Raw genomic sequence first — 14,874 nt, 5'->3', positions numbered from 1 at the left:
TGGCTGACCAGTCCACCTGCTGATCTAGCAGCATGGCTGACCAGTCCACCTGCTGATCTAGCAGCATGGCTGACCAGTCCACCTGCTGATCTAGCCATGAAACAGACAGCTGTTTCAGCTCAATAAGACCAGGGTTGATAGATCCCCTGGCAGAAAGATGGAAGAACGAGAGAAAGAAGAGGCCGAAAGAGAGAGATCTATCCCTTTCAAATCTGTCCATGATGTCAGACAATGTATCATTAGGCTGAATGATTGACTTTAGGCTAACATTTCTGTGGACTTGCGTGTGTGTACTTATGTGCACACATGCACATGCCAGCACTAGAATAGGTGAATATCATCATCACTGATCTTTGATCTGGTTAGAACCACGACAGGGTTCCTCTAGCTACATACATTAACTCACCTGAAACGCAGGGCTCAATGAGTTCAGAGACCCTACCGGTTCGATGTGCTTCAGATACATCTGCTCAGGTTTTCAACAGTCTGCAGGATGTCACAACTGTTTATCTGTATGTACTGTACCATCAGAGATATGGTGGTTTATATACAGTACCAGTAAAAAGTTTGGACACACCTACTCATTCAAGGGTTTATCTTACTATTTTCTACATTGTAGAATAATAGTGACGACATCAAAACTATGAAATAACACATGGAATAATGTAGTAACCAAAAAAAGTGTTAAACAAATCAAAATATATTTTAGATTTTAGATACTTCAAGTAGCCACCCTTTGCCTTGATGACAGCTTTGCACACTCTTGGCATTTTCTCAACCAGTTATGCCTGGAATGCTTTTCCAACAGTCTTGAAGGAATTCCCACATATGCTGAGCACTTGTTGGCTGCTTTTCCTTCACTCTGCGGTCCAACTCATCCCAAACCATCTCAATTGGGTTCATGTCGGGTGATTGTGGAGGCCAGGTCATCTGATACAGCACTTCATCCCTCACCTTCTTGGTCAAATAGCCCTTACACAGCCTGGAGGTGTGTTGGGTCTTGGTCCTGTTGAAAACAAATGATTGTCCCACTAAGCATAAACCAGATGGGATGGCGTATCACTGCAGAATGCTGTGGTAGCCATACTAATTAAGTGTGGCTTGAATTCTAAATAAATCCCTGACACTGTCACCAGCAAAGCACCCCCACACCATCACACCTCCTCCTCCATGCTTCATGGTGGGAACTACACACTATCATCCGTTCAGCTACTATGTGTCTCACAAAGAAACGGTGGTTGGAACCAAAAATGTTACTTGAACTATGTGAAGCATTTATTTGGGCTGCAATTTCTGAGGCTGGTAACTCTAATGAACTTATCCTCTGCAGCAGAGGTAACTCTGGGTCTTCCTTTCCTCTGGCGGTCCTCATGAGAGCCAGTTACATCATAGTGTTTGATGGTTTTTACGACTGCACTTCAAGAAGGTTCTTGAAATGTTCCGCATTGACTGTCCTTCATGTCTTAAAGTAATGATGGACTGTCATTTCTCTTTCCTTATTTGAGCTGTTCTTGCCATAATATGGACTTGGTCTTTTACCAAATAGAGCTATCTTCTGTGTACCACCCTACCTTGTCACAACACAACTGATTGGCCCAAACACATTAAGAAGGAAAGAAATTCCACAAATTAACAGGCACATCTGTTAATTGAAATGCATTCCAGGTGACTACCTCATGAAGCTCGTTGAGAGAAGGCCAAGAGGGTGCAAAGCTGTCATCAAAGCTGTCATCATGTCTACTTTTAAAGTTTTGATGTCGTCATTATTATTCTACAATATATTAAATAAAGAAAAACCCTTGAATGAGTAGGTGTGTCCAAACCTTTGACTGGTACTGTACATGTACATATGTAGGATCTTAATTTGAGCCAGTTTGCTACACAAGAAAAATAATCCTGCAGAAACTGGAAATGTTAAATTTTGTGTGGATATAGTTAATATACATTTTTATAGGGGTTGATACATTTTTAGTCAGGGAAAATCAAGTCTGAAATTTCATAGTGTAAATTACACATTTCAGAAGCCTTTTTAAACCTTGCACGAAAGTTCTTCGGCAACAGGGTGATCAAATTGAGATCCTACATCTGTGAGTACTGTACCATCAGATATATGGTGATTTATCTCTGTGTGTGCTGTACTGTAGGTTCAACAGCATTCCTGTTAAACTTCCACTGTCTGTGGGTGACTGATGAATGTTCAGTTCAGTACAGCTATGCTACAGTTCAGTAACGCCCCCCTGTCCTAATCCATCAATAGACAAAGTAAAGACATGTTTCAGGTTTTACTAGTCATATGTATGGGATACACATGGTATACACTGTCCAACAAAATGCTTACTTACATGTTCCTTCTCCACAATGCAACAACAATAAGAAATAATAAAAGATAAGAATACCAACATAAAGTAAATGGCTCAATAGAACTGAATAAACACAATTTAAAGTCCAATATTTACATTAATATTTTTGGGGAAGTGGGATTGGGAGGCAAGACTTTACATTTGTACAATCTGTCCAAATGATGTCTTCCTTAGATGTTAGATATGATTATAAGACTTTATTAAGAGGTCTTACATGCTCATGACTTTGCAGTATACCTCCAGGTAAAGTGTTACAGATGTTCAAACGGGTTCACCTGTAACTAATGTGTGTTTTTGTTTCAGGGTTTCATTGGTCCTCCTGGTATAGCTGGTCCACCAGGGCTAGAAGGGGAGAGAGTAAGTATCACCTTTTTATTTTTTAGTTAACCTTTATTTAACTAGGCAACCTTGATTCATATGTGCACCTAATTAAGTGTCTGTCAGGAATGATCCATTATGCTGTCTATTTGGATTAAGTCTAGGATATAACCAAGACTACTGGTTATACTCCTCTTGAACCTTCCATGTAGATAAGGGTTGAGGGTCATAAATATAGGGAAACTCTGATCTAACCAAAGGCAATTCATGTTGTATTTAATCTGTTTTGGAGCTATGAAGCAACAGGAAAATATGTGGTTGGCCTTGTTAATTGTAACTTATTTATAGATACAAATGTTTGCTGATACTTACAAAGCAGTTGATCCAAGTACATTGATCTCTCCTCAGGGAGTTCTTCCATAAGGACAATAAAATGTCTAATAACTACATTTTCCACATTGTTGTATGAGTGGAAAATATGCTCTTCCATCATGAAATAAATAAAACGTCTTTGGAGGGTAGTACAGTGTTTATGATCCCCTAATAACTCAGCTTGCTCTCTTAGCCTGGCAGTAATGTCCAATCAAGAACATACATTCATTTATTCTGTGGGGGAGGCCTTTAGGATAGAATCTTTTCATATGAATTACTTAGTAAATGGCATTCACTTTTCCACACCTGAGAGTTAAGTTACATTTTCCCTTTTTATTTTTTTTCCAGGGTATTCCCGGTCCGGTTGGGAAGAACGGTCCCAAAGGAAGACAGGTAACGGATCCCACTACACCCACACCACACAGCTTTGAACCCAGAGATATTACTGGAGAGGTAAAAGGGGAACATGCCACATTCATCTCTGTCAATAACTGTGGTCCAAATTGTGGAAAAAGTAATTTGCTATCAAGATGGTGGAAGGCTGGGGGGTAACTGGAGGGGGTTGYATCACTACAGCTCCTGACAGAGAAGTGGATGGGAAGGGAGAGGAGAAAATAATGAGAGGAGGAGGCGTGAGGAGAGAAGAAAAAAATTAGAGGAGGTGGCGTGAGGAGAGGGGGAAATACCGGTGGGAAAGAAGGGTTACACAACCCCTAAACATGTACATCAGATTTTCCTAAAGAAGCAGTACTTTACCCTCAACACAGGAAGCCCGACATAATTTGTATGCTCTGAGTGTTTGCTGCTAATGTGCAAATTCACTCGACACAGTCAGTGACAAAATAAAAAAATCACACACAGACAAAAATAAAAGATTACTCGTGAAATAAAAACAACCTCTGGACAGGATGCCAACAACAGGAGTTTATGCGTAGCCTGGCATTTTGTTCGGCATTTGAGTGATTCTCTCTCAGTGCCAGTCAGGGTGGCATAGGAAAACAGTGTCTCAGATACAGAGAGAGTAACCAAAGTCCTTACATAGGGAAGCAGGTAGCCTAGCAACAGGGGGTTAGGACTCATCAGAACATCACACAATATGCAATAAAGATCATTGTGTAGGCAGGCAGGGAGGGCCTTAAAATTGTGTAATGAATAACTTTTGTTTTGTGTCCAGGGAGTTGTTGGGGGTGTTGGTGAAAGGGGTCCTCCTGGTCCTGATGGCGACGAGGTAAGATCTACGTCCCTCCTCCTCCTCTTAACCTGTTGCCAAGTTTGTGGACTCTATTCAATCTCTAGTAAAAACTCAGACCCTCCAGGAAGTATTTAGTGCAGCCCTGCTTTAGATGCCCTATGTCTTTTGATAGATTAGCTTTGCAGAGCTGAGCTGGGCTGAGCTGGGCTGAACTGGGCTGAGCTGGGCTGGGCTGAGCTGAGCTGGGCTGAGAAATGTAATGTGTATCCTGCTGTAGACAGAGTAGTTGTTCTCATTTGGCCTCAGAAATGCTAGGGATGACTCTATACAACCTCTGTATGGTTTAGATTAGAACACTCCCTGCACTGTCTATGTTTCTGGATCTGTCATTGAGTATGCTTACACGCACACAATAATATGATTAGTCAGATTAATATAATAGATCGATTTAAAAGTTGACATGCTTTGCAAGACAAATGATTTCCTTAATCCTGTTTACGTGGACACACATCTGAAATCAGGCTACTGATGGGACTTTGATYAATGCAGAAAATAACCAATCAAAATAGACATTCTACCACAGTGACCATGTTATTTTTGGGAACGCTATTTGATTCTGAGTTCGGACATATAAAGTTCATATGTGAAAATTATTTCTAAGATGCATACTTTCAGTTTTTCCAAACTCACTTCACTTGGGAAAAATAAGGAAGCTTGCGCTGCTGGTGCTAGCACATGTACAGATCAAATACACTGCTGGTGCTAGCACATGCACAGATCAAATACACTGCCTGGTGGCTCGCAACATGCACAGATCAAATCACTGCTGGTGCTAGCACATGCACAGATCAAATACACTGCTGGTGCTAGCACATTTTTTTATTTTTTTATTTTTTTATTTCACCTTTATTTAACCAGGTAGGCAAATTGAGAACACGTTCTCATTTACAATTGCGACCTGGCCAAGATAAAGCAAAGCAGTTCGACACATACAACAACATATAGTTACACATGGAGTAAAACAAACATACAGTCAATAATACAGTGAAAAATAAGTCTATATACAATGTGAGCAAGTGAGGTGGATAAGGGAGGTGAAGGCAAACAAAATATATAAAATATATATATAAATAAAAATATAAAAAAAGGCCATGGTGGCGAAGTAAATACAATATAGCAAGTTAAAAAAACACTGGAATGGTTGGTTTGCAGTGGAAGAAAGTGTAAAGTAGAGATAGAAATAATGGGTGCAAGGAGCAAAATAAATAATAAATACAGTAGGTGGTAAGAGGTAGTGTTTGGGCTAAATTATAGATGGGCTATGTACAGGTGCAGTAATCTATGAGCTGCTCTGACAGCTGGTGCTTAAAGCTAGTGAGGGAGACAAGTGTTTCCAGTTTCAGAGATTTTTGTAGTTCGTTCCAGTCATTGGCAGCAGAGAACTGGAAGGAGAGGCGGCCAAAGGAAGAATTGGTTTTGGGGGTGACCAGAGAGATATACTTTGCTGGAGCGCGTGCTACAGGTAGGTGCTGCTATGGTGACCAGCGAGCTGAGATAAGGGGGACTTTACCTAGCAGGGTCTTGTAGATGACCTGGAGCCAGTGGGTTTGGCGACGAGTATGAAGCGAGGGCCAGCACGAGAGTGTACAGGTCGCAGTGGTGGGTAGTATATGGGGCTTGGTGACAAAACGGATGGCACTGTGATAGACTGCATCCAATTTATTGAGTAGGGTTTTGGAGGCTATTTTGTAAATGACATCACCGAAGTCGAGGATTGGTAGGATGGTCAGTTTTACAAGGGTATGTTTGGCAGCATGAGTGAAGGATGCTTTGTTGCGGAATAGGAAGCCAATTCTAGATTTAACTTTGGATTGGAGATGTTTGATGTGAGTCTGGAAGGAGAGTTTACAGTCTAACCAGAACCCTAGGTATTTGTAGTTGTCCACATATTCTAAGTCAGAGCCGTCCAGAGTAGTGATGTTGGACAGGCGGGCAGGTGCAGGCAGCGATCGGTTTGAAGAGCATGCATTTAGTTTTACTTGTATATTAAGAGCAATTGGAGGCCACGGAAGGAGAGCTGTACGCCATTGAAGCTCGCCTGGAGGGTTGTTAACACAGTGTCAAAAGAAGGGCCAGAAGTATACAAAATAGTGTCGTCTGCGTAGAGGTGGATCAGGAATCACCAGCAGCAAGAGCGACATCATTGATGTATACAGAGAAAGGAGTCGGTCCAAGAATTGAACCCTGTGGCACCCCCATAGAGACTGCCAGAGGCCCGGACAACAGACCCTCCGATTTGACACACTGAACTCGATCAGAGAAGTAGTTGGTGAACCAGGCGAGGCAATCATTAGAGAAACCAAGGCTGTCGAGTCTGCCGATGAGGATGTGGTGATTGACAGAGTCAAAAGCCTTGGCCAGGTCAATGATACGGCTGCACCAGTACTGTTTCCTATCGATGGCGGTTAAGATATCGTTTATGACCTTGAGCGTGGCTGAGGTGCACCCATGACCAGCTCTGAAACGAGATTGCATAGTGGAGAAGGTATGGTGGGATTCGAAATGGTCGGTAATCTGTTTGTTGACTTGGCTTTCGAAGACCTTAGAAAGGCAAGGTAGGATAGATATAGGTCTGTAGCTGTTAGGGTCAAGAGTGTCCCCCCATTTGAAGAGGGGGATAACCGCAGCTGCTTTCCAATCTTTGGGAATCTCAGACGCACGACGAAGAGAGGTTGAAGGCTAGTAATAGGGGTGGCAACAATTTCAGCAGATAGTTTGTGAAGAAAGGGTCCAGATTATCTAGCCCGGCTGATTTGTAAGGGTCCAGATTTTGCAGTCTTTCAGAACATCACCTGACTGTATTTGGGAGAAAGAGAAATGGGGAAGGCTTGGGCGAGTAGCAGAGGGGAGGGCAGTGCTGTTGACCGGGGTAGGGGTAGCCAGGTGGAAAGCATGGCCAGCCGTAGAAAAATGCTTATTGAATTCTCAATTATAGTGGTTTTGTCGTTGGTGACAGTGTTTCCTATCTTCAGTGCAGTTGGAAGCTGGGAGGAGGTGTTCTTATTCTCCATGGACTTTACAGTGTCCCAGAACCTTTTTGATTTTTGTGTTGCAGGAAGCAAATTTCTGCTTGAAAAACTAGCCTTGGCTTTTCTAACTGCCTGTGTATATTGGTTTCTAGCTTCTGAAAAGTTGCATATCACGGGGGCAGTTCGATGCTAATGCAGAACGCCATAGGATGTTTTTCTGTTGGTTAAGGGCAGTCAGGTCAGGAGAGAAACAGGGCTATATCTGTTCCTGGTTCAAAATTTCTTGAATGGGGCATGCTTATTCAAGATGGTGATATTCAGGCATCCTCTACTGACGGGATGAGATCAATATCCTTCCAGGATACTCGGCCAGGTCGATTAGAAAGGCCTGCTCGCTGAAGTGTTTTAGGGAGCGTTTGATAGTGATGAGGGGTGGTCGTTTGACCGCTGACCCATTACGGATGCAGGCAATGAGGCAGTGATCGCTGAGATCTTGGTTGAAAACAGCAGAGGTGTATTGGAGGGCAAGTTGGTTAGGATGATATCTATGGGGTACCAGTGTTTACGGAATTGGGGTGGTACTGGAGGTTCATTGATAATTTGTGTGAGATTGAGGGATCAAGCTTAGATTGTAGGATGGCTGGGGTGTTAAGCATGTTCCAATTTAGGTCGCCTAGCAGCACGAGCTCTGAAGATAGATGGGGGGCAATCAGTTACCATATGGTGTCCAGAGCACAGCTGGGGGCAGAGGGTGGTCTATAGCAGGCGGCAACGGTGAGAGACTTGTTTTTAGAGAGGTGGATTTTTAAAAGTAGAAGTTCAAATTGTTTGGGAACAGACCTGGTAGTAAAACAGAACTCTGCAGGCAATCCTTGCAGTAGATTGCAACCCGCCCCTTTGGCCGTTCATCTTGTCTGAAAATCTTGTAGTTGGGGATGAAAATGTCAGAATTTTTGGTGGTCTTTCTAAAGCCAGGATTCAGACACGGCTAAAACATCCGGGTTGGCAGAGTGTGCTAAAGCAGTGAACAAAACAAACTTAGGGAGGGGCTTCTAATGTTAACATGCATGAAACCAAGGCTATTACGGTTACAGAAGTCATCAAAAGAGAGCGCTGGCGGAATAGGAGTGGAGCTAGGTACTGCAGGGCCTGGATTCACCTCTACATCACAGAGGAAAGAGGAGGAGTAGGATAAGGGTACGGCTAAAAGCTATGAGAATTGGTCGTCTAGAACGTCTAGAACAGAGAGTAAAAGGACGTTTCTGGGTGCGATAAAATAGCTTCAAGGAATAATGTACAGACAAGGTATGGTAGGATGTGAATACAGTGGAGGTAAACCTAGGTATTGAGTGATGATGAGAGAGATATTGTCTCTAGAAACATCATTGAAACCAGGTGATGTCATCGCATATGTGGGTGGTGGAATGAAAGGTTGGATATGGTATAGTGAGCAGGGCTAGAGGCTTTACAGTGAAATAACCCAGTAAACACTACCCAGAACAGCATAGACAAGGCATATTTACATTAAGGAGAGGATGCTTAATCGAGTGATCAATAAGGGTCCAGTGAGTAGAGGTTGGTTGGGGTCACGGCGATCCAGACAGCTGGCGGTAGATGGCTATCGGTAGCAAGATAGCATAGGATGGAGGTCTATTTTTTAGACACCTCATGCGTTTCCGTCGGTAGATTAGTGGGGTTCCGTGTGGAGAGGGATCAATCCAATTGGCAAAATAGATATAGTGACCCAAGAAAAAAATTGTCCGATATACTTATTCAGATAGCAGCCGATAAGAAAGCTAACGATTAGCGGGCCACATGCACAGATCAAATACACTGCTGGTGCTAGCACATGCCAGATCAAATACACTGCTGGTGCTGTCGTGAACATCGTCTCAGAAATATAACACTCGTAAGAATTGTGAAATCAATTAGGCTTTTAATACAGAGCATTGCCAGCCGGATGTCCCGCGGAACACACAATTTCCAGAACCAGCTGTTATATTTATACACACATAGTTTATGTCATCCTTATGCAATTACCTTTCTTTTCTTAAGTCTTTCACCAACCATTATCTTTTAGTTCAAACTTCCTACTTGTTCACGCCCAATAACGCCATATCTGTTTTCAGTTAGATTATAATGGTGGCTGGACCCTCTATCTTTTAGTGTCTCAGCATAATGTCTCACTTCCTTTCATTAATGTGTCAATGTACTCTTTGTTCAGTTTGCCTTTATTGGAATCAGCGATTCTGTCCTATAGGCTCTTTTTTAGAAGCAGCTGACTATGAATCTCTTTATCATTAGTGTCAGGTCAGCAGACCATGTGTCTCTCTATCATTAGTGTCAGGTCAGCAGACCATGTGTCTCTTTATCATTAGTGTCAGGTCAGCAGACCATGTGTCTCTTTATCATTAGTGTCAGGTCAGCAGACCATGTGTCTCMCCCTTTCATTACTGTGGTCTATTTTTAATGTTCAGCCATTTTATACATCTATGTGCTGTCCTATACATCTCATTTACTCCTACAGTGCTAGCACATGCACAGATCAAATACACTGCTGGTGCTAGCACATGCACAGATCAAATACACTGCTGGAACTCTGATTAAGGCCTTTACATGTCCTAACAATTGGAAAGATTGCTCAGAAAGCCAGGTGTTTTAATTGGTGTATACTTACTTCGATTATGACCTGACGCAGATTAAGATTAAGATAAGCAGAGTAAGGTTTTTACTCCACCTTTTACTAATGCCATACTTGGCCAAGTGCCATAATCAGTTTTTCCAAATTGTTAACACACATTTTCTGAAACTACATATCAGGTACTCAAAACTCTAAACACAAAACACAAAACATTTAGCCAATTTCCCCAAACCTCACAGACATCTTGCAAAATTAAACACAGTAATCAAAATCATGTACTCCCAGCACAAAATGAAACACACACACATCAAATGGATCTAACTTAGCCCATCTGTAAATAGCCCATCCAACCAACCAACTACCTACCTCATCCCCATATTTGTTTTTGTTTTTCTGCTCTTTTGCACACCAGTATTTCTACTTGCACATCCTCATCTGCACATTTTTTACTACAGTGTAAATTGCTAAATTGTAATTACTTCGCCGCTATTGGCCTATTTATTGCCTTACCTCCTTACTTKATTTGCACACACTGCATATAGATTTTTCTGTTGTGTTATTGACTGTACGATTGTTTATCCCATGTGTAACTCTGTGTTYTTTTTGTCGCACTGCTTGGCTTTATCTTGGCCAGGTCGCAGTTGTAAATGAGAACTTGTTCTCAACTGGCCTACCTGGTTAAATAAACGTGAAATAAAATAGAAAATTAAAGTGACAACCGAGAWAACACTAATGTGACYTATTCAAAACACTACTATCAGAACCTATTTCAGTGTACAGTTAAGATGTTGTTATACTGTATATTGTTTGTGTGTACTCAAACAAGAAATGAACACAAATGCAAAACATTTTTATGTTTTATATTTCAACATGACTCAATACATCAAACAATAAGCAAACATACAGTAAATATATTTTGCCAATGTAAAGGAAGAAAAATATTCCTATTTGTACTACTGTACTGTATGTTAGATCAATTGTATAGATAAAGAAACTGTCAAATCTAAATCATAAATCAAGAAACAAACACTCCATTGAGAAAACAAAATCAGTCATGTCTGTTGTTTTGGTCTGGCCACAGATTTTCATCATCACAGGTGATATTTTCACAGTCGCCCGAATATCATCAGAGATTACTCTCCTTGTTCTTGTCTTCCTCCACCACCTCTACCACCACCTCCAACCTCCACCTCTCCCACCTCCTCCACCACCTCTACCACCACCTCCACCTCACCTCTACCACCACCTCCACCTCCACCTCTACCACCACCACCACCTCCACCTCCACCTCCACCTCCACCTCTACCACCACCTCCACCTCCACCTCACCACCACCTCCACCTCCACCTCCACCTCTACCACCACCTCTACCCCATCTCTACCACCCTCTACCACCACCTCTACCTCCACCTCCACCTCTACCACCTCTACCACCACCTTCCTCCTCCACCTCTACCACCTCTACCACCACCTCCTCCTCCACCTCTACCACCTCTACCACCACCTCTACCACCACCTCTACCTCCACCACCTCCTCCTCCACCTCTACCACCTCTACCACCACCTCCACCCTCCACCTCTACCACCACCTCCTCCTCCACCTCCACCACCTCCACCACCTCTACCACCACCTCTACCACCAACCACCTCCACCCACCTCCACCTCTACCACCACCTCCACCTTTACCCCCACCTCCACCTTTACCTCTACCACCACCTCCACCTCCACCTCTACCACCACCTCCTTCCTCCACCTCCACCACCTCCACCACCTCTACCACCACCTCCACCTCCACCTCTACCTCCACCTCTACCACCACCTCCACCTCCACCACCTCTACCACCACCTCCACCTTTACCCCCACCTCCACCTCTACCTACCCCTACCTCCACATCCATCTCTACCCCCACCTCCCACTCTACCTCCACCTCCACCTCTACCCCCACCTCTACCTCCACATCCACCTCCACCTCCACCTCTACCTACCCCCACCTCAACATCCATCTCTACCCCCACCTCTACCTCCACCTCCACCTCTACCCCCACATCCACCTCCACCTCCCCCTCTACCTCCCTCTCTAACTCCACTCCTCCTCCACCTCTACCCCCACCTCCACCTCGACCTCTACCCCCACCTCCACCTCCACCTCTACCCCCATCTCTACCTCCACCTATACCTCCACCTCTACCACCACCTCTAACTATACCTCCACCTCTACCTCTACCACAACCTCTACCTATAACTCTACCTCTACCCCCATCTCCAACTCCACCTCCACCTCTACCTCCATCTCTACCTCCACCTCCACCTCCACCTCAACCTCTACCTCATCTCTACATCCATTCTCCCTCTACCTTACCTCATCTCTACATCCATCTCCACCTCTACCTCTACCTCTACCTCTACCCCAACCTCTACCTCCACCTCTACCTCCACCTCTACCTCTACCCCCACCTCTACCTATAACCTCTACCTCTACCTCTACCACCACCTCTACCTATTACCTCCATCTCTACCTCTACCTCTACCCCCACCTCTCCACTCTACCTCCACCTATACCTCTACCTCCATCTCTACCTCCACCTCCATCTATACCTCTACCTCATCTCTATCCCCACCTCCACCTCCACCTCTACCTCTACCCCCACCTCTACCTCCATCTCTACCTCTACCCCCACCTCTACCTCCACCTCTACCTCTATCGCCACCCCCACTTCTACCTATACCTCTACCTCTACCCCCACCTCCACCTGTATCTCTACCCCACCTCCACCTCTACCTTCACCTCCACTCCACCTCTACCTCCACCTATACCTCCACCTCTAACCTCCACAATCTACTATACCTCCACTCCTACCCCCACCTCACCTATACCTCCACCTCTACCTCCATCTTATACCTCCACCTCTACCTCCACCTCCACCTCTACCTCCACCTAGTACCTCCACCTCTACCTCTACCTTTACCTCTCACCCCCCACCCCCACCTCTACCTCCACCTCCACCTCTACCTCCACCCTCTACCCCAACCTCCACCTGTACGTCTACCCCACCTCCACCTCTACCTCCACCTGCACCTCTACCTCCACCTATACCTCTACCTTCCACCTTACGTATAACCTCCACCTCTACCTTTTACCTCTACCCCCACCTCCACCTCCACCTCTACCCCCACCTCCACCTATACCTCCACCTCCAATCTTACCTACACCTCTACCCTCCACCTCCACCTCTATCTCCAACCTCCACCTCTACCTTTACCTCCACCCCCACCTCCACCTCTACCTCCACCTCACCTCCACTCTACCCACCTCTACCCCCCCTCTACCCCCACCTCCACCTGTATTCTCTACCCTACCTCTCCACCTCACCCACCTCTACCTACCTATACCTCACCTCTACCTCCACCTCTACTTATACCTCCACCTCTACCTCCATCTATACCTCCACCTCTACCTCCACCTCTACCTCCACCTCTACCCCCACCTCCACCTCTACCTCCACCTCCACCTCTACCCCCACCTCCACCTCTACCTATACCTCCACCTCTACCTATACCTCCACCTCTACTATACCTCCACCTCCACCTCTCCTCCACCTCTACCTCTGCCTATACCTCACCTCTACCATACCTCCACCTCTACCTCCACCTCCACCTCCACCTCCACTCTCCTCTACTATACCTCCACCTCACCTATACCTCCACCTATACCTCCACCTCCACCCCACTCTACCTCTACTCTACCTCTACCTATACTCCACCTCTCCTATACCTCCACCTCTACCTCTACCCCCACCTCCACCTATACCTCGCATCTCTACCCTTACCTCTACCTATACCTCTACCTCTACCTCTACCCCCACCTCCCCTATACCTCCAATCTCTAACCTTACCCTCTTAAAAAACCCTTATAACCTCTACCCTATCCTCTACCCCCACCTCCACCTATACCCCATCTCTACCTCTACCCCCACCTTCTACCTATACCTCATCCCTCTTACCCCACCGTATACCTCCACCTCCACCTCGTACCTGCCATCTTCTACCTCACATTCCCCCTATACCTCCACCTATTACTCCACCTCCACCTCTACCTCCCATCTCTACCTCCACATCCCCCTATACCTCCACCTATACCTCTACCTCTACCAAGTTTGCTTCCGTTGTTCTGGAAACACAGGAGTTCTCACCMGTGGCCTGTTTATCCATACCAAAGSTCTGATRGCAAAGTGAACATGTACGTAATTAGTGTTTGAACATGTGAAGGTGATCAATTGGTAATTGAGCTTAGTTTGTTGAACAGTGTTGTTTTTCATTTACACACAAGATATCTTAGTTGTGAAGATTGTACCAAAGGTAGATAATTGTGTGTTGTATTTTCCCAGATATTTGTTATAGAATTGRAATCTGAGTGTTAAACAAAACATGTGCCAGTAGTATTGCAGATTTGGTGGATGGTTCTACTAAATGAGATACAGGTTTGGGTCATTGTGCCTCATGGGCCAGTTTTAGTGTGTAAACAATTGAGAAAAACTGTAATATCGAATTATTAGTGTGCGTGTAAATGTACTGTATACCTCTGGATGGATGAGCTCAGCCCATGCCCAGCGGTCTGTAATGTCTTAGAGCTCAATGTGTTGAGATGATATGTAATCCATTAAGATTAGTGGGCAGAGTTCATTCAAAACAGCAGTTAGAGGCGATATCTTTATTGAGCCGGAAAAGTATGCTGCAGATGATCAACTTTGTTTCTTCTCTTCTGTTTGTTCTGAGCCTTTTTATTCATTTAAAAAGCACTGTAAAAGCACTGTAAATACACTGTAAAACCACTGTAAAAGCATTGTTTAATGTAGACGTACAAGCAGTGAAGAAGAGAGTTGTGTAGTATGATTAGCTGTATCTGGGTGTGCCAGCCTGCATGATATAGTCATTTGGAGAAAAGCTTTATTATCCTGTGTGT

At 44.5% G+C, this 14,874-nt stretch overlaps 1 protein-coding gene across 1 annotated transcript in view; it reads left to right on the top strand.

The window, feature by feature from the left end:
• The window catches only part of LOC111975478 (collagen alpha-1(XXIV) chain), a 120,666-nt gene that overhangs the window by 86,473 nt on the left and 19,319 nt on the right, over nucleotides 1-14,874 (top strand). The window contains exons 11-13 of the mRNA XM_070447431.1: nucleotides 2,664-2,717; nucleotides 3,399-3,443; nucleotides 4,225-4,278. Coding sequence (XP_070303532.1) covers nucleotides 2,664-2,717; nucleotides 3,399-3,443; nucleotides 4,225-4,278 — 153 coding nt within the window. The remainder of the gene's footprint in view (nucleotides 1-2,663; nucleotides 2,718-3,398; nucleotides 3,444-4,224; nucleotides 4,279-14,874) is intronic.

Source organism: Salvelinus sp. IW2-2015, linkage group LG16 (genome assembly GCF_002910315.2).
Source record: "Salvelinus sp. IW2-2015 linkage group LG16, ASM291031v2, whole genome shotgun sequence".
Classification (NCBI taxonomy): Eukaryota; Metazoa; Chordata; class Actinopteri; order Salmoniformes; family Salmonidae; genus Salvelinus; species Salvelinus sp. IW2-2015.
Note: the sequence above shows the minus strand (reverse complement) of the source record. Positions and strands in the feature narration are given on the sequence as shown.